Source organism: Maylandia zebra, linkage group LG18 (genome assembly GCF_041146795.1).
Source record: "Maylandia zebra isolate NMK-2024a linkage group LG18, Mzebra_GT3a, whole genome shotgun sequence".
Lineage (NCBI taxonomy): Eukaryota > Metazoa > Chordata > Actinopteri > Cichliformes > Cichlidae > Maylandia > Maylandia zebra.
Genome location: NC_135184.1, coordinates 8,684,874 through 8,705,534, shown reverse-complemented (window position 1 = coordinate 8,705,534; position 20,661 = coordinate 8,684,874). Strand labels below are relative to the sequence as shown.

The 20,661-nt window shown below is 43.8% G+C and overlaps 1 protein-coding gene across 3 annotated transcripts in view; it reads right to left on the bottom strand.

Annotated features, from left to right (window-relative positions):
- The window catches only part of atp1a2a (ATPase Na+/K+ transporting subunit alpha 2a), a 55,967-nt gene that overhangs the window by 33,185 nt on the left and 2,121 nt on the right, over window positions 1-20,661 (bottom strand). For all 3 annotated transcript variants that reach the window (XM_004555155.3, XM_004555156.3, XM_004555157.3), the window contains exons 2-10: window positions 20,326-20,400; window positions 19,107-19,166; window positions 18,129-18,332; window positions 14,617-14,730; window positions 14,036-14,170; window positions 7,397-7,514; window positions 3,228-3,496; window positions 1,399-1,597; window positions 302-411 (exon numbers count right to left, since the gene is read on the bottom strand). In XM_004555155.3, coding sequence (XP_004555212.1) covers window positions 302-411; window positions 1,399-1,597; window positions 3,228-3,496; window positions 7,397-7,514; window positions 14,036-14,170; window positions 14,617-14,730; window positions 18,129-18,332; window positions 19,107-19,166; window positions 20,326-20,400 — 1,284 coding nt within the window. The remainder of the gene's footprint in view (window positions 1-301; window positions 412-1,398; window positions 1,598-3,227; window positions 3,497-7,396; window positions 7,515-14,035; window positions 14,171-14,616; window positions 14,731-18,128; window positions 18,333-19,106; window positions 19,167-20,325; window positions 20,401-20,661) is intronic.

Below are 20,661 nucleotides of genomic sequence, written 5' to 3'. Positions count from 1 at the left end.
GACTTATCTGCTAATAAAGCTCGCTTTTAGTTGGATTCTTCACGCCTCTTCTGTGCTGCACTTTGGCTCCTTTACACCTCTGCCCTCCACACACAGCACTGTTTGTTCAAAAAGCGTATTCATATAGCTGCCTCTCCCTCTTTTATCTGAACCAAATTCACTGTGAATACTGCTCCTCTTCTTTGGAGATGAGCAGAGGATATTGGGGGGAAAAATAAATATTATACATACTTCTTCAGGCACCAATACACCAATAAGTGTGAGTGAGTGGCAGTATAAATATATATATACTTTCTTTTACCATTACGATGGGAAGGTGCGCCTGTCCGGGTTTGAAAACAGCTCTGTTGCAGAGGCCAGCCACGCGAGACAAAGCAGTCCAAGTAGGAGAGCTCTTGTCAAAACCCAAACCTGAGAGAATAGGAGAAGGAACTGTGTTAGGCTTTTTTTTAAGTAGGACTCATGCAGCATTTATGCTATGGACTTAACTCTCAGTTCACAGAGTACAACTGAATATTGTAGCTAAATAATAGAATCAGGGTCAGTTAAGTTGAACAATCACTGTTTCCTTGACAAAAGTGATTTTTCAAATCCCCAGTCTCTAAAATGCCATTCATTTTTAACTAGAGGGACTCAAAATAAAAAGGTGTTTGGAAATGACTTGTATCAAAATTTCAACCCTCCCACCCAATTGCACTGAAAATGACCTTCACTCTACTGCAGGCGCCTGCATTCATTTTTCATATTTTCCTGGACTGTGTACAACGTTATTGTGGAAACACACTGACACACTATGGCTGGGATTGTTGAGCTTGACACGGTGCAGTACAAAAGGCTAAAAAGGCTGCAGCAGCTGTAAAAATCGTCTGCATACTTTATGGAGAAAAAAAAATTGAACACACTGTGTTTTTCGTAGCTCTTGCCTCGTTTCTCTTGTACAGCCTTTGTCAGCACCACTGGCTATTCCTTGTATGAGTTCACAATTGTCTGACTCAGGACTAATTAGTATTCATGGAACACCTGTTTTTTCTCCTGCCAGACCTTTTGGTTATTGCTAAAAGCTTCTTTAAATTTTGGCTCGATTTTCCACAGGAGTCAAGAATCCGATTGGTTCCGCAGAAGCAGTCTTGCAGAGGAATTCTGGGAAAAGACACGTTTGTAGCTGAGGGTTATGCCGCCCACCGCATACCGCTGCTCAATTAATCCAAGCAGTAGAGTGAACAGCCTTGTTGGTTGGCGGTGTGAACATTGGACAGATGAATTTCAGCAGGTGGTTGCACTCCCCCCTCCGCATCCCCCACTCCATCTCTCCTTTATATCTTTCACTCTCCAAGCTCTCTCTCTCTCTTTCCTTACTTTCCCCCTTGTTTTCCTCCTCTCCTTTCATCTCAGTCTTACCAGTCTGGTCCTCGGTGGTGTCCGCATCATGGATCTGGTTGTCGAACCACATGTGGGCCACCGTCATACGGTTCTGGGTCAGCGTGCCCGTCTTGTCGGAGCAGATGGTGGAGGTGGAGCCGAGAGTCTCTACGGCCTCCAGGTTCTTTACTAGACAGTTCTTCTTGGCCATTCGCTTGGCAGTGAGAGTCAGACACACCTGGGAGGACAGTGGGAGGTGAGGGCAGAGAAAGAGTAGGGGAGGGAGAAAAAGGAGAGGCGAGGATGGATGATTGTGAAAGCATGTGTACGCAGCGGAGCATTCAAGTGTTTGTGCATGTGAAACCATGCGTGGTCCGGGTACCTTCTCAATGAGAGTGTGTGTATGTGTGTGAGGATCTCGCTGGTTAGTTAACAGCAGGTGAACAAGAACATAAAAATATGATGAGTGGACATATTCCATATGTCACCCACATAGCAACTAATATATCACACATAATGTACACACAAGCATTTTCACACATACCTTACTGTATGATGTATTTAAAGGGAATGCAACTAAAGAAACCAGCCACTGGAAGTTAATTTATTTTCTGCGACCACTGAAATGTCGACTGATGGCATTTAAAATGCCAGGTGGCATCCCCCTCAACCTGCTCTCTGTTTGTTGTTGCAGAAAAAGTTAGCTACATTTTTTTTTTGTAAGAACAAGATTCGGTAATAAATCACTTTGCTGTGTTCTGTAAGATCATTAGACCTACACCTAACATTCAGCGAGGGTAAATTAGTGATAGGAAAAGCACAGGTGTAACTAATAACATTGATGATGGCTTGGTTCCACGTAGATGTGCCAGTAAACCGTGACAGTGAGCCAGCAGGCATGCCATCAGGGCTTTGGAACTGGCACATGCAAACCTGCACTAATCAATATGTTTATGTCAACAATATCAAATGGGTATGAAAGCAGCTGCTCGAGATGAAAAGCCCGTGGGAAATTAATGCCACCTACTGCTATTTTCCTAATTTTTGTAAAGCCTTTAAGTCTTTTTTGTTTGTTTGTTGGTTTCATTATTGCTGCCTGTGATCTTAAATTCCCATTATCAATAGACATAGACAGACTTCTGCTATACATATTTAACAGGTGAAGAATGTCCATCAAAGCTAGAAAACAGAGCTTAAAAACAAATGAAAACTTTCCATTTTCTTACAGTAATTTCAGAAGCTAGTTTCTGATCTTCCAAATTGCAAAAACACAAAGAAAGCAGCTTTAAGTAATCATGCTAATGATACCTTGTACAACCAAAAGCTAGACCGCAATCAAATGTACAAAAAGTAATCCAACATACCCACACACTACAGTCCACACACTAGTCAGCTCCTGCCTCGCTCTGCTCATTATGATGGTTCTTTACAGTTTATTTAAACAAAATCTTGCTGTTGATGTAAAAAAAAAGTACCTGTAAAAGCCCCCCCTGCAATCAACCTGAATCATATTCTTTGTTTAAAACTACCATTTCAAACACCATTTTGTATCTTTGTGTAGCACAGCCAGTTTTTCTTTCCCACATGGCTCCATTCACTTCCTTTTCCCAGAAGCATATTATGGAGTGATCTTGCAACAGGGGATTATTGTAAACTGAAGTGCACATTGTGTCATTGCAGCAAGGACAGAAAGAAGCTGTGCAGGGACATAAACTCTCATTAAACCTTTTAAAATGCTCGGCTATTTATAGAAAATCTTGCAGATATATTTTGGAGAAAATCATTATTATAAAACTTATTGTTCTAAAAAAACAAAAAACAAAAAAAAGGGAGAGAGACGCACAAACACTCAGATACACTATACTCACAGTGACAGTAGCCAGAAGCCCCTCAGGCACATTAGCTACAATGATGCCAATGAGGAAAATGACGGCCTCCAGCCACGTGTATCCCAGGATGAGTGACAGGATGAAGAAACTGACTCCCAAGAAAACAGCCACACCAGTGATGATGTGGATGAAATGCTCGATCTCGATGCTGATAGGTGTCCGGCGGACCTCCAGCTCAGATGCCAGAGTGGCGATGCGACCCATCACCGTTCGGTCACCGGTGGCTATCACAATGCCACGAGCTGTACCTGCAGTAGGGGGTCATTAAATTTAAATCAGTCATTCTGTTTACCACAAAGGGACATTACTGATAAAATTAGTTCAATGTAACTGCCTTGACTCAGTTAAAATTGGTTTACAGGAGATTTCTGTTCTGCAGGGCATAATACTGTAATTAGGATGACTGTGCAATAGATAAAACAAAAGTAGGCCACCAAAAAAACAGCAAAACATGAACAGCTGCACAGTGGAGACAATATGAATTAAAATAAAATGTGATCATGATTTCACTCACTGGCCCTCCTTCCAGCAAATAGTGGTTATATCCTTGTTTTAAATGTGTAACTAAAGTTATTACTCGGATGTAATACAGGGTCTCATTCCAGTCTTTAGTGTAATTATGAAAAAGATTATCTAATAGTTGTTTTCATAAGCCGCTAGAGGAACAAGTACGTGTGAAAATGCTCTTGTGCTATGTCTCAAAGTACAGCAGTAACTATTAAATGGGAGTTATTATTTTGAATCTGAAAGAACATTTTAATGGCTTGCTTAGTCATGTAAATCTGACAAGTGAAGGTGTTTGAATGTGAGAGTGCAAAGCTGTGGTTGGTCCAAAGGGGAAGGCTGCTATGAAGCTATGAGCTTTGTTATAAAGTCTTGCTGTCAGTGATTTCTTTTTTGGTGGGGGTACAAACTGGCCACCTCTCATTTCTTCATATATTTCTAGGAAAATGGGACATACTTCCAGGATTTATTGAAACATCCTGAAGCAGAGATGGAAATAGACTATGCAAAACAAAAAAAGAAGAGTTTGCACAATTTTAATGAGTTTGAAACTCAATATTCTGTCCAACCACCTCTATGCTTCAGCACAGCTTGAACTCCTTTGTGCAAGCTTTCTTCTGTTAATGACGACTTGAACCAAAAATGTCAAATTTTGACTCCTCGCTCCCATAAGACCTGTTGCCACTGATTTTCCGTGCACTACACGTGCAATATGACACACCTCAGCCTTTCCTCCCGGTTTTCCTTCCTTAAGAATGGCTTCTTGACAGCCACCTTTCTACAGAGACATTTCTGATGAGGCTTCAGTGAACAGTAGATGGATCATCTGAAGAGTCAGATGCATCTCTCAGGTTTTGCCAGGTCTTTGCTGAATTATTTTTCTTAAGGACATGACTGTCAGATACTGTTCATCTGCTGTAGATGATTTTTTTAAGGCTGCCACTTCTTTGTCCTCCACTTGTCCAGTTTCCTAACACATTTCAAGGACTCACTGCACATCTTACACAGATATGCCAAGTTTTCAGCTAATAGCTCTTTGGGAATCACAATGTTAGTGCAACAATACTATTTTACGGCTGTCAGTCCGTGTTATGTTTGACATTTTTTGTTGGTTCCTCTAAAGAAATGCAAGTATGTGCTTTTGCAAAGTGTCTAAAGACCCAATTTAAATTTGATTTTTTTGGTTCGTTTGTTATGTGTCAACAAAGCACTGCTTCATCCCTCGAATTTAAAGTTAGGTGCCTTTTTTATGCCTGAATGATTCGTAGATCAGTGTTAGGAGGCTTTAAAAAAAAGTTAAATATTAGGAAATGAAGGGTGGCTCAAAGTTTTGCACAGTACTGTAAATATGTGTCCTAAGCAGTATGTGTGAGGTATTATCTGATCTTTTAATAGAAATGTAGTTCCTGGTTGTCAGTGAATCAGGCAGCAATAAAGAAAAAAACTCAAAGATATTTGTTGGGAAATGAAAATGCATGGTTCTGTTTTCCTGACATTAATATTCAAGTGATTAGATTTTAGCCACTCATGCAAATGCTGAAGCACACAGGAAAGCCTCAAGGTGCTCTGGACCAGAAGCCTGAGGTCCACATTCTGCATTAAATAGATATAAAACATTCACCAAACTCACCTTTTTTTTTTTGTGCAATTAAAAGTTAAATTAAAGTCTTTGGATGATTCATCAGTTCAGTAGTTAACAACATCAGTTTGTTGCAGTCGCTAGTCAAGAAGCATCGGTTTTTCAAATGATGGCTATTTTTTTAAGACAGCTCTTCACATGAGAGGTCGTGAAATTACAGACCACTAGGTGTGAGTTACAGCTTTCAGCTGGGTGACCAGATGCTCTCACTGCTGTAGTGAGACTCAGAGTCATATGCGCAGGGGAAAATATATGCTAACAGCGTGGATACCGTGGGCACTGCAGACGACGTGCTCTAATGTGTAAACAATGAGGAGGTTCGATGGCGAGACATAACTGGCTGTAGAGCAGTGATAGATGGAGGTGAATTACAGGTGTTGGCCAGTGATGGGTGCTTGGATGGACTGAGCAGATGCTCGAGAAAGTGGATGAGGAGAGAATCCAGATAAGCAGACTCTACCTTATCCTCTGAAATGTGAAAACTGTGAGTTACTCTGGGCAACCAGCACAGTTTCTGATAGAGTTTGTTTTCCGGATGTAGGTATGTCTTTGATTTTTGCAGAAAAACACACTTAGTTATATACGATAACAAACCACAGATGTTGCAAATTAATGATTAATTGAATTTTAAATGTGAATCTTTTATGATTTTTAATCGAATAGACATGCAGAGGTCCATTTTCAGCAACTGTCACTCCCGTGTTGCACTGGCACATTGTGGTAGCTAATGCAAGTTGATCACGTTTGAAAGCTAATTTATCATTTGAAAACCTTTTTCCAATTATGCTGGCACAGCTGAAAACTGTTCTTCTGATTAAAGAAGGAAAGAAATATCGTGTTGAGTGTCTGTAGCATCACCCTCTGTGGGTTTGATTATAGCCTTAAAATGTCCCTCAAAAAATAACTTTCTTCTGAAATTCATCAGAGTGTAAGAAACGAAGAGTATTCTGTGTGCTAAATTGCCAAAAAAAAAAAAAAAGCTTTGTGCAACTGTGCTCTACTCGTTTACAAACCAGCACAATCTGGTGGGGACAATTTAATGAAGCTTCCTCTTGAGGACCTGAGCTGTGCTTCTTAAACTATACTTGTAATCTTGCTCAGTTTCTCCCACGTCTTGTTCTACTCTGGTTAGGGCCACTTTGCAGTACACACCTTTTATATGCAATCCTGTTTCTTTTTAGGCCTCCAACTGAATAGCCTTCAATTTTAAAGACTTTCAGAATGTCCATTACGTCTGAACACATAAAAGCCGATCTTCCACACACCCAGCCAAATTTATTGTTTCTTTAATCAGCACATCTTTCAGCTGTGCTAACGTAATCAAAGCCCGTTAACATGCTAAACCTGCATTAGGGAACATAATGTGCCATTTGAACACAAGAGTGCTGAAAATGGGCCTCCATACACCCACACAGGTATTCCATTAAATTACAGCATTTCTGACTGGTTTAATGTTCAATTAGTTGGAAACAAATGTGTATTTCAAAACAGACACTTCTGAGCTTGTAGATAAGTAGGATGTACTTTTTTAACACTTCACTTTCATAAAAAAAAAAAATCTTTAAATTAAGTCAGAAATGGCTCCACAAACGTGTGGCCAAAACGCAGATCTTCAAAGATAACATGCAAGTGTTCAGAACTGTTAAAAAAAAATCTAGCTTCTAAAACTTCATAATAACTCCATCACCATTAGATGTTCTTCTAATGTACATCTTGTTCTAAGATCTATCTGATAAATCTGATAAAATCCCTTTGAAACTTTATGACTGACAGCCACTGACCACTCAAATTCCCAGTGATTCTATCTCAGATGGAAATGCTTATTACTAATCCTCATGCATTCTGCATGAGCAGCTACACACTGCGTGGTGCAGTGTACGGATCATGTACTGGAACACATTCACCGATGGGTGGTAAAGCAAAAATGATGCTGATCTCCAGATGGCTTAAAGGAAGACATTTAGAGCCGATAAGAGACAATCTTGGCCAGATGTGGCCTACTGACCCTCGACACAGTTGGTGGAAAAGAAACAGATGTTGCGGGTCTCCAGAGGATTCTGGTGCGTGAACTCCGGGGAGCGCGTCTGAGGCTCAGATTCTCCTGTCAGAGAGGAGTTGTCCACCTTCACAGGGAGAGAGAGAAAATGGATGTGAGCGCGGTGTTATCAGAGAGACTGAAGAGGTGAAACTGACAGGCTGGAAATGGAAAAAAAGGACTTTATAACAACAAGTGATATAGCGCTCTTGTCTTGTCAAAACTGTGTTCTGATCTAGGTGCTCGCTGCAACACGGTGTAGAAATTTGAACCACTGAGAGAAACCTTCACCCTATTCGGCAACAGCAAGTGCAGCTGCAGAAAAAGCCTTTGATATTTTCTATACCGGTAGCACCTACAACATTATCTGATTTCCACACAAGCCATAAAAAGCAGATAAATTAAACCCAATTAAATACAGGTAAGATATTAGACTTGGTAATTTATTGAATGAGGAAAATGATACAATATTACATATCAGTGAGGGAGAAAGGTGTGTGAAACTCTAGGAGTAGCATTCAATTTAAAGGTGAAATAAATCAGGGATGACAATTAGGTGAGAGTGAGCGCCCTGTTTTCATGGTAGGTTTATTCCCATCCCCATGTAGAAAATGTATTATGGCTCAAACAAAGGAGGATCTGAGAAAAACGGATGTTCAGGATCATCAGACTGGGAAAATGTTGAAATGTATAATCCTTCTCTGGAGAATTTAGACAACTTCGTAGTCAGACAGACAAAAGAAATTAAAGATCTTTGTTGCTCACTTCAGGTGTGCTCAAGAAACAAAACAAAACAAAAAATACTACAGTTAAAGGCATTTGGTAGTCTGCCTGGTCGGTCACAAAGGAACTCAATGTGAAAGGTGTCATGAATCGCTGTGCGGCAGGCAGGAGTTGGACCCAAAATGCAGGACTCACAGACTCGGGGAGGTGAACTCAAAACACAGCTTTATTTGCTGGTAGAACAAACATACAAACTAGACTAAACTGGGAAACCATAAACTAAGAACTCACAGGGAGATCCACACACAGCATGAGGGACGACGTCACGCCGAACAGAGGGAGACGCAGACAGAAATACACAGAGGGTAAACGAGGAAAGTTTGAACACACGGGGAACACAGGTGACACTGATAATCATAACGAGACAGGGCGGGGTGAACTGAACATGACATGTACGGGCGTGAGAGTCACAAAGTAAACAGGAAGTGCACAGAGGTTCAGACAGGAGGAGAGAGAGCACGGGGAAAACACAGACATAACGTGCTGGGGAAACATGAAACAACCACAAAGGGAGACGAGGGCTCATAAATACACAGGGCACACAGGGGGGGGGGAGAGAGAGCACGGGGAGAACTTGGACATAATGGGCAGGGGAAACATGGAATAAAACATAAGGAGAGACGAGGGCTCACAGATACACAGAGGGGCACACAGGGGTAAAAGCCATGAAGGGAAAACACTTAGGGAACAACACAACAGGGCAACTCAGAAAACATGGCCTAAATAAGGAACAAAATACAAACATACAAGAAAACTAAGAACACTGGGCCAACATGGCCCAGGACCATGACAGTACCCCCCCCCTCAAGGGCTGGCTCCCGACAGCCCAAACCCGAAAAAACAAAAACAGAAAACAACCCACCCAGGGCGGGAGGCGGGGGACCAGGACGGAGGGACCAGAACGGGAAACAAAAACAAACAACAGAAAACACAGGAGCACATGACTATAGTCCAAATAAGGTTCAGGGGGCCGACCCAGAGCCCACAGGCACAAGAGTTCACGGGTCACACGGTCGGGGGGCCGACCAGGTGGGTGGCACAGGTGACAGAGCTGGTCCGGAGGCCGGCCGTGCGGAAGGCAGCGGCGATGGCGAAGGGGGGGACGACGACGGAGCAGTTCAGGGGGCCGACCGCGCGGAAGGCAGCGGCGGCGGCGAAGGAGACGACGGAGCAGTTCAGGGGGCCGACCGCGCGGAAGGCAGCGGCGGCGGCGAAGGAGACGACGGAGCAGTTCAGGGGGCCGACCGCGCGGAAGGCAGCGGCGGCCCTCCAGTCTCAGGCGTGCTGGCCATGGCCTGGTGGGCACAGGACCAGACGAGGCAGGACCAGACGAGGCAGGACCAGACGGTGGCGATGCGGGGGCCGGACCAGGCGAAGCACAGGCTGAGGCCGGACCAGACGAGGACGAAGACTCGGAGGCCGGACCAGACGAGGACGAAGACTCGGAGGCCGGACCAGACGAGGACGAAGACTCGGAGGCCGGACCAGACGAGGTTGCAGAGGCCGAGGCTGGACCAGAAGCAGAAGCTGAGACCGGACCAGGCGTAGCAGAAGCACAGGCAGAGGCTGGCCCAGGCGTAGCAGAAGCACAGGCAGAGGCTGGCCCAGGCGTAGCAGAAGCACAGGCTGGCCCAGGCGTAGCAGAAGCACAGGCAGAGGCTGGCCCAGGCGTAGCAGAAGCACAGGCGGATGCAGCCGGACCAGGCGACGACGAGGCGGTCGCAGGTGGCGGCTGGACAGGCTCCTCGGGCCCTCCAGCTGATGCGGCGTGAGGCTGAACGGGCCCCTCGGACCCTCCAGCGGAGACAGGAGGCTAAACGGGCCCCTCGGGCCCTCCAGCGGAGACAGGAGGCTGAACGGGCCCCTCGGACCCTCCAGCTGACGAGGCGTGAGGCTGGACGGGCCCCTCGGACCCTCCAGCGGAGACAGGAGGCTGAACGGGCCCCTCGGACCCTCCAGCGGAGACGGGTGGCTGAACGGGCCCCTCGGACCCTCCAGCGGAGACGAGGAGGTGCTGGCTGGGCTCACTGGAACCCCCAGCGGACGAGGTAGATGGCGACACGGGAGCCGCGGAGTGCTGGATGAGCTCATCCGAGCTTCCAGCAGGAGCCGATGTAGAGCCAGAGAGAATTGGGACCCCGGGCTCAACGTTAAGCTGGCTAGAAAACTGCACTGCTACGGGGAACTGGGCCAAAGGTTCAGGTGCGAGCTGAGCTGCTGGACACACGGGGACCTGAGCTGCTGGACACACGGGGACCTGAGCTGCTGGACACACAGGGACCTGAGCTGCTGGACACACGGGGACCTGAGCTGCTGGACACACGGGGACCTGAGCTGCTAACGGTGGAGAAGTAAACGACTGCACAGGGGACTGAACTGATGTCTGTAGTAACGGTGGTGGTGAGAGTGGAGTAGGTGGTGGAGTTAATGACTTCACAGGGGAATGAACTAGAGGTAGTGACGGTTGTGGTGCTGGTGGTTGAGTGGGTGACTGTGCTAAAGGAGGCTGCACTGGGGAAAGCAGGGCTGCAGGAGGCTGCACTGGGGACACTGGAGACTGCACTGGGGACACTGGAGACTGCACTGGGGACACTGGAGACTGCACTGGGGAAAGCAGAGCTGCAGGAGACTGCGCTAGAGACTGCAGTGATGGTTGTAGTGGAGGTGTGACGGGTGGAGGAGTGGCTGAAGTGGCTGCGGGTCGGGCGGCTAATGGCTTGGCTACAGAGTGCCTTAATGGCAGGGCTATGGGTTGAATGACTGACTGAGTAGCAGCCTGAATGGCTGGGTGTAGTGACGGTTGTGGTGGAAGAGAAACAGGTGGTAGTGTGGATGATGGAGCTAAGGGCGACTGAGTGGCAGACCGAACTGATGACTGAAGCGATGGTAGAGGTGAAAATGGAGCTTGTGGTGGAGTTAATGACTGTGCTAGCGGGGACACAGGAGACGCAGCTTGTAGCTGGGCAGCTAAGAGAGCTTCAGGAGGCTGGGCAGCTAATAAACTGTTCACATTACCATCCGTAGCACAAAACACAACCCCTGAACGAATAGTCCCACGGTTCGACACAGAAAAAGAGTCCTTATTCACCACAGCCGGCGATGTAAAAGTCCGAACGTCCGGCTGTGGGGTGGCGCGCCCGCGGCGTGATCAACGTTTCTTCCCCGCAGATGGCTCCAAAGGGCCGGGAAAAACCACATCCGGCCGGTGAAACTGACGCGGCTGCTCCAGGGTGGCTGTTGTCTGTTGCTGCTGGGCCAAGTCTGATATTTCCCGAGTTCGCGCCGCCTCCCGGGCTTCATTCAAATTGGCCAATAAGTCCAAACATCCTCTGACCTGGCGGAGATGAGAATTTCCTTTGAGGATTGCTTCGATAGCATTTATCCCCACAATCTTTGCCCTTGTATTGGAAGTGTGGGTTATCCACTCGACTAGGCGTTGGACACGTATCAGATCGCTCTCCCCGGGTAAGTCTGCTGGGTCCATGTTGTGGTGACGTCGTACTGTCATGAATCGCTGTGCGGCAGGCAGGAGTTGGACCCAAAATGCAGGACTCACAGACTCGGGGAGGTGAACTCAAAACACAGCTTTATTTGCCGGTAGAACAAACATACAAACTAGACTAAACTGGGAAGCCATAAACTAAGAACTCACAGGGAGATCCACACACAGCATGAGGGACGACGTCACGCTGAACAGAGGGAGACGCAGACAGAAATACACAGAGGGTAAACGAGGAAAGTTTGAACACACGGGGAACACAGGTGACACTGATAATCATAACGAGACAGGGCGGGGTGAACTGAACATGACATGTACGGGCGTGAGAGTCACAAAGTAAACAGGAAGTGCACAGAGGTTCAGACAGGAGGAGAGAGAGCACGGGGAAAACACAGACATAACGGGCTGGGGAAACATGAAACAACCACAAAGGGAGACGAGGGCTCATAAATACACAGGGCACACAGGGGGGGGGGGGGAGAGAGAGCACGGGGAGAACTTGGACATAATGGGCAGGGGAAACATGGAATAAAACATAAGGAGAGACGAGGGCTCACAGATACACAGAGGGGCACACAGGGGTAAAAGCCATGAAGGGAAAACACTTAGGGAACAACACAACAGGGCAACTCAGAAAACATGGCCTAAATAAGGAACAAAATACAAACATACAAGAAAACTAAGAACACTGGGCCAACATGGCCCAGGACCATGACAAAAGGCCTGTTTTACAGTGGCTAATGATTCCACCATCAGAAGACTAACTAAACAACACTGGTGTATATAACAGGATTGTAAGGTTTGTGATGCCCATCTGCATGTTTGCTACCAACTGCTTGAACAAGAAGGCTGTTCTGACAGTGCTTTATGGATCGGTTCAATGAGAAGTGTTGTAGAAAATATACATATAACGTATATTCACTGACCACAACGTTAGGTGCACTTGTTCAACTGTTGGTGCAAATATCAAATCAGCCAATACCTTGGTGTATGGTCAAGATGACCTGCTCAAGTTCATTTAAGTGACTTTGAACATGGCACAGTTGTTGGTGCCAGACATGCTGGTGATAGCTGCTTAAAGCTGAATGCATCACATCAAGTTCAAATGATCTCAAATCGGTTTGTCCAGCATGACAAAGAGTTGTAAAATGGGCTTCAGAGACATCAGATCTCAAGTCAACAAAGCACCTTTGGGATGTGGTGGATTGTGGATGTGCAGCCAACACATCTTTTTGTCTTCTTGCATTTGTGGGGGGGGTTTTCCATGTTTTTCACTTTATTGAAATAAAAAATTCAAAAATTATTATTTTTGAAATATTATTATTATTATTAGTAGTAGTAGTAGTAGTAGTAGTAATGCATAATAATATCATGTCAGTGGAAAGCCCTGAGATAGACACTTGTGTTTCTAAAACCTTGTTGAATCCATGCCATGAAGAATTTAGTTTATGTTTAATCAGTGACCAAGTCAGATATTTTTTATTTCAGTTATCTAAACTGGTCCTCTTTATCTCCTTTTAAGACCTTTGTCAGAGTCAGATGAACCTTTAGGTCATATTTATGCAGAAAATATTAAGAAATGTCCAAGTGAGCGCGCAGACCTTACTCAGACTCGACATAAAAAAAGACGAAAATTTAATCAAAACCAGATTAATCTTTCACACAAAATATGTATACAAAATGCCCTTTCCCTGGCTCATCAGTATGAGGTGAATTCTACAGGAACAATCTGACTCAGTTTTTCATTAAACTGCAAATCAGAAGCAGACAACTAGCCGCTCAAGCATCGTGTTTGAATGTGATTACGTGGTGTCTTGGAAGCGAGCCATAATGAAAGCATTTTCTGGGTGATGTAAATATGGTCATAGCTAACACAACAACAGTTTTTGCATGTACAACTGCACATTGCTTGTTGGCAGGGGAAAAGGCTTTAACAAGAAGATGTTTAAAAAAAACGTTCAGGAAACATTATTGAAATCATTTTTAAGGGAAACTGGGAAAGGTGGAAAGTCTGATTACTGCAGCATTGTTGTGGGTTGGTGCATTACTTTGATCCAGACTAAAATATCTTTCAAGGACTGACAGCTGGTGAACAGTTTATCACAAGGCCAAATATTTTATGAGTTATTTGATTTATTTATCATTCCCATCCAAGTCACCTGTACTTCGTTTACCTGCAAATGTTTGCATGCTCAGATGCTCTTTATGATAAACAATGTGCTAGAAAAAAGAGAAAATAAGGTAGAAATACCAAAGTCAGCTGAGCTACTGTAATCCCACTGCGACTTCCAGGTTCCCCAGGGACGGGCCCAGCACCCCTCCCCTACCTTGCATCCGCTGGAAGAGATCACTCGAAGGTCAGCTGGGACGCGGTCTCCCCCTTTGATCTCCACCAGATCTCCCAGCACCACAAGGTCTGCATTGATCTGCATCTTCTCCCCCTCCCGGATCACCATCGCTTGCTGGCATGGAGAAAAAAAGAAGAGCAGGGAGAGGGAGTGTGAGGAAGAGAGAACGTCTGGGAACAGAGAGAGGATTTAGTCAGATGAGGAGAGAGGAGCGATATAAAAAGAAGAGAAGCCAGGGGGTATGGAGGTATGTAAAAGACAGATATAGACGAGAAGGGAGATGAGAGGAGGAAGACAGGTAGGGAAAAGAGGCGCGAGAAGTGTGTGAAAAGAGTCTAAATAGATTAAAGAATTAGGCAATCAAAGTGCTAGAGGTGGATAACGCAAGGGGAGTTTTTATGCAAACACACTCACAATCCAAAGTTGGCTCAAACATTTATTCTTCCTTTGTGCAGGCTTATTAGGTTTCCACTCAAGTGAGTGTGTAAGCCCTACTTGAGGGACGGCTTATTGATTCAGAAAGCTCTGAGACTACACAAACACCAAATGCATCAACTTACCTGTGGCACCATTTTCTTGAAGGAGTCCATGATTCGAGAGCTTTTGGCTTCTTGGAAGTAAGAGAAACAGCCGGTGACGATCACCACAGCTGCCAGCACCACACCCAGATATAACTGAAACGGAAGGAAAGCCATGTAACAGGGGGAGACGGTGTCTTTATCAACTTAGTTTGGTTCATGTAAGGTACACTTAAGCGCAGGAAATGGGGATTTATCAGCTTGAAACGGGTCTTAAAACAGTAAAACCTTAAATGTACATGTGCAAGAACAGAGTTCAGAGGGAAAAACCTGGGGGAAGCTCACAGACTTAGTGAGAGATTTAAAAAGAAGAAGTCATCCCAGAGCCGGAATCTTCTGTACTATTTTTGTTATCTTGGACAGCTCAGTTCTCGTCAGTCCAAGTGAGCATCTGTCACCCGAACCCAGAAAACCAAGGACTGAAACTCCAATCTGCGAGGCCACTAAGAGACGCTCACTGAGCTACAGCCTGGCTTTTTAGACTTATGGTTATGTAAAAGCAGGAAACATTCATTCTGGTGTATTTTTATTGCATTTTTGGTGGCTATTTTCAGGTCTACTGTGAAAAGGCTGTTATGGGTTCAGCTCTCACTGATGCAAACAAGACAGCCAGGCACTTTGGATGAAAGCATCTGCCAGCTGGTGTACTGTATGTCTTGGACTCCTGGAAAGAAAAATTACAAAATCCTGAAAAGTTTCCTTTTTGGAAGGTGTCGCTTTCATTTGACAGCAACAACAGAATGTTTTGCTCTTTTACACTTCAGTGGGTTATTGTTTCTTTCTTTTTTTAAAAACACTAAGTCTGTGCAAAAATCTTCTGAACCGGGAAACATATCCGCTGAAAAATCACTTGTCAGTACTTAGAACATTTTTTCTCAATTTCAGTGTTCAGTTTGCAGGTCCTGATTTTGTCTCCATGTGAGTTTTTGCAGATTTTAGAACAGCTCTTTTACCTCCTCTCACTTCAGAAAGAAATATTTCTGTTCACCAGCTGCATGGAAATTATAGAAACAACAGCTGTCAAGGCAGGTGACATTTAAATCAACAGGTTCTTTCCCAAACGTGAATTTTAACACCAAGAAATATACTGCGTTATTTCAGCGGCACTTTCAGAAGCCCGCTGGACCATTTTCTCAAATTAAACGCAATTCTTCAGGTCAATAAAATGCATCAAAGTAATGTAAAATTAACTTATCATCTGACAACAACCATATGTGGAGTACACTTAAGGTGGAATTTCTTCTGTAATAGCTGCCAGTACACTTTGCAAAGGCTCAAAGTGCCGAAGCTGCAGGCTGTCAGGGCTTTGAAGTAGCTTACCGGAGCATCCAGCTGTACATGCTCGGCGCTAAATGGAGAGATTAAACTGCTGGGGGATTAATGTGCACGTGTCTTTCTACTGTACGTTACTGTATATTATGCAAGAGCTTAATGCAGACTGCATAATGAGTGAGAGCCATAATGTGCAGCATGGGTGGTGCTTGGCTCCGTTTGCTCAGTGGTTGGTCTGGGTGTTTATTCGTGCGACTGCTAGGACTAATGCCAGTGTCAGTGGTTGTTTTTGTGCCACACTCGGAAGAAGGCAAGGACTCTATGTCACGGTGTAACCGATATTCTGTACTTATGGGGACCTAATCCTGCTGTTTCTAAAAAGTATTTTTGGATTCATGTTACACTTTAGAAGCTGAGTTTTCCCCCTGTTCCTTTTCAGTTTTCATTCTTTATTCTGTTGGTTTTCATGTATGCTGTCTCTGTATTGGTCCCTGTGACCAGTTGGGTTTTTATGGGAAACTCAAAAAGGAGATTAAGATCTCAAGACAAAAACCTCTGCTGAGTAAAGGTTATGTTAAGAAAATATAACCAGCAGAAAAAGAAAGCCAAAGAAAAATCCACCTTAGTTGGACTAACAACAAGTATGTAGCCACGTCGTGATTTGTGATGTGATACTTTTTCCTTTTGATTTTTTTCTTCATTTTGTGAAGTGCAAGGTAAATGGCATCTCCGTCCATTATACTCAACTGAAGGCAGACATCTCTACAGTGAGTAACACCCAAACCATCTAGATAGATAAATACCACTTTAAGCAGAGGAAAAGCTTGTCCTTTGAAATCTCTTTACTCTCTAGCCTTTGGTTTAAGATTTGATTCAAAGCAGCTGAAAGGTGTGAGGCATGTCTTTAATAACAATTCTGTATTTATACACACAGTCATGTGAAAAATAACATTTTCACAGGACTCCTGTGAAAACCTAAAAGTACACCCCCTGACTCAGTGGCTTGTAGAACCACCTGTAGCAGCCATAACTTCAACTAACAGTTATCTGTATAACCTTATCATTCTTATGGCTGCAAAACGACCACATAAACATAACCAGTCCTGCACTGTGCTGCTTTTTTCCAAATGTGGTGCTGTGCCTTATGGTCATTTAGTTTTGTCAGTCCAAAGGACATTATTCCACAAGTCTTGTGGGTTGTTTAAATGCAACTTTGAAAAGCTAAGCTAAGCTGTGCTGCCATGTTATTTTTCGAGGAAGGGGGCACCTGGCAACCCTTTCAAACAAGCCAAATGAACATTTAGGTGTTCAGTGTTTTTCTAATGGTACTGTCCTGAATTTTGACATTTAACATGCTAAGTTACAGCTGCAAAGTTGGCAATGTAGCTCTTGGACTTTCCCTTAGCATTTCACAGTCTGAAATTTGGGTGAATTTGCTGGGACATCCACCCCTGGGAAAACTGTGGCATTATGTTAACACACGCCTACCTCAGACCAGCAAACTGCCAAAATATCTGTTTTTATGGAGGTGGTCACATTTACTGCTCATCAATAATCAAGTGTATCCGATTGGGATCACAGGACTGCTACTCACCCTCTTAATCCCTACTGAAATTTTAATGGCATACTTAGTTTTTCACATAACTGCAATCTTCTTTGCAGTCATTTCATATTTAATTTTTATCCCCACTGGAGTTTTGAGGGGTCTAACAGAATGGTCAAAAGGATGTGTGATGTAATCAGATGAATTTTGTCACTGTTCTCACCCCTTTTGTATACACCTCTGCTAACACTGATTTGATTTATATGATTGTTGGTACAACTCTGTAACTTGTGCTTATGGGAAATGATGTTGAGTCCCACCAAAGTTAGAAAAAGCAGGAAAATCCATAAAGTTTGTAAAATTTGCTAGACCTGGAGGAAACTTTAAATTTCATATAAAATTAGAATTAGATAAGTGCTCCACATAACCAGAGTACATCTGTCTGAACAAGATTAGAAGAAGTTAAAATGATGCTTTCTTATGCATGGACATGTGCATTTCCAGCTCTGTGTATATATCTGAAGGAGCTGTATGCAGGTGTTTGAGTTGACACCCTGCATCAGTATATATAATGTATTTTATAACTGCAGCTGCCTTTGCTTTTCTGCACGTCTTACTCTGAGTGTGTGATTAATATGTTAGGTCCATATGTGTGCAGGTTTTACAAGCAGTTTCTCACATTGTCATTGGGCGGCTCCTCCTCTGTGGCCACCTGAATACTGTAGGCCAGGAAGCAAAGGATGGCCCCAATCCACAGCAGAATGGAGAAGCCGCCGAAGAGCTGGCGGCAGAATTTGACCCACTCCGGCGTGGTTGGGGGAGGAGTCAGAGTGTTCGGACCATCCCTGGCAAGATTCTCTACAGCTCTGGCATTGGTCAGACCCTGGGGGAGAGCAATTTTTAGGAATAAATGTCTTTCTGCTGTCACAGGCAATCTTATTACAACACAATGGCCCAGTTTTCACCTTGGCTTAAAAAGCAATTTTACAGCTGTAGTTGCAGAACATCAAGTGTCCCCGTCTGGACTATTTAACATCACAAGCATAGAAAAGATGCTCATCTAAGATGCTCTGTTGGATGTACCTATTGAACATTTTCCTCTTAATTTTGTTTTTTCCAATATCTCATTTAGCAAAATCCCGTGTAAATATCCAAAGTACTATGATTTAATTAGAACAGATAATCACACATCTGATTAATTGACTTTGATTGATTGTCTTTGGAGCTTGACAAATGTTTGACATTTTTACATCTTGCACTATTTCCCATGGTGTAGAGCTTTGATTTTTTTTTCCATGCTCATCTTTAAAAAAGAAGATAAAAAGATAAAATCTTATTGACCTCACCTGGAATGTTACAATTAGAATTAGCAGCAGATGTGGTGAAAGCAAAAAAATGATGTGGTTTATCTGCAATTTGTTTTTATCCTGAAGTGTGTAAGTTTATTTGAGTGTGCAACGGATTAAAGATGAAGAGGTGACACTGGGGAGAGCCTATGTTGACCAAAGTAATGCTTGGTCTCCGTTTGGATGTTGCTCTTCAGTCCGGGCAACGAGAGATTGCATCTCTGTACGGGATATTACAGCAGCTCTTTCTTGTGTGCTTGTGTGCAAGCGTACATGTGTACTTAAGAGAGTTTGTGTGTGGCTGACATTACCAGTCTGAGGTCCACTGCATATCGTTTCCCCAAATCATCCAGATCTATTTTGTGGTCATCCTGCAAAAATAAAATGTTTCTTTGATACTGAAGCCTCAAGAATCACAAGCGCAAAGCACAGGTGCACTACAGCACTGTTTATTTATTTATAAGGAACCCCATTAACCCCATTAACCCCTGTCTTTCACTAATAAAAGAGTTTATTGTTTGTATCTAACAAGGATCCATCACAGACAGACAGACAGATGAGTAAACTCTATTGTGTCTTGAGTGTGTAAACCAATAAAAACTGATTGTTTCCTGCTGCAAAGAAAAGAAACCCACTAAATTTTCTTGTTTGGTGGCACATTTCTGCTACTGGCCCAATCCCAAGACATTTCCACTGTGGGTGAAATGGAGTTTGGCAGTGTAGCAACAAAAACTTCAGCCATCAGCTGTCAGGATTGTATCATTCACACAGGATGAAGGGTGAATTTCTTAGTAAGACAGGGGAAAATCCATATTTTTCCTCACCAACAGCCGCCTCACTAGCTGCAAGTAATTTGGCCACAATCAAGTAAAAAATTAGATAGTTTGTTTTATTTATAAGCACCTAAACCTAGTATTGATTAGCTATTGTCTGGTGGTGGTGAAAATGATTTCTGTGGGGAAAAAATGCAGGAAATCAGTAACTAAAGAAGTGTATGAGCCAGACAGATCAAAGCAAAATTAAACACAAAACTTCTCCTAAGTGTTGACAATATCAAAGGGATTCTTTTCTTTAATCAGTCACAAGCCAATCTGATAACTGACAAGAGCGACTTTATCAGAGATAAAGTAGCAAAAGGCAAAACTTAGCCCACTTTTCATGGACATCGCTTGGCTGCCTTCTGACAGCACCTCAAAGAGCTACAGCTCTGCACAAGACGAAACTCTGCACTACACTGCTGGTGGCCCACAAATTATTCAGTATCTTTCCGAGTACAAAGAGGAGCAGCCAGAGGGTGGCTGAGCAGATAGGAGAGGACAGACTGGCTCACAACTAGTCTGCAATTGACTGCACTAAACATGTTGGATTGCCATTTTGTTTATGGGTCACCGTTTTCATTTATAGCCTTGTTAAATAACCTGGTGTCTTTGGAGTAACACTATTTGGGGATCATTTGGTAGCAGCGGCATTGGAATCAATCACTGTGCCGAATGAGTATGAGATGGAGCAGTGACAGCTTGTTTTTCTTACCAAGGCCACCTCCTTCTTCAGCTCATCCAAGTTCTTTCCCTTCTTATTCCTCTTCCCTCCGTTCTCGGCACCACACTAGGGGAAAAGAGTGCAATAACTATACATTAGGGTATCATCGTAAACCTAAAATAAGTGGGAAAAGTCACTTGCTTGGTAGGCACATTGTGCCCAGCCATTTACATTCAGAGCGACAGAATGCAAGCATCAATGTGAACACAATGGACTTTGTGTTTCCTTGTTTATTTCAATCTCCTGACACTGTTGGCAAACCATTCACCCAATATTGACGAGAAAATATCTTTTTCTAATACTGCAAGTTCCTCATTTATGAGTGCG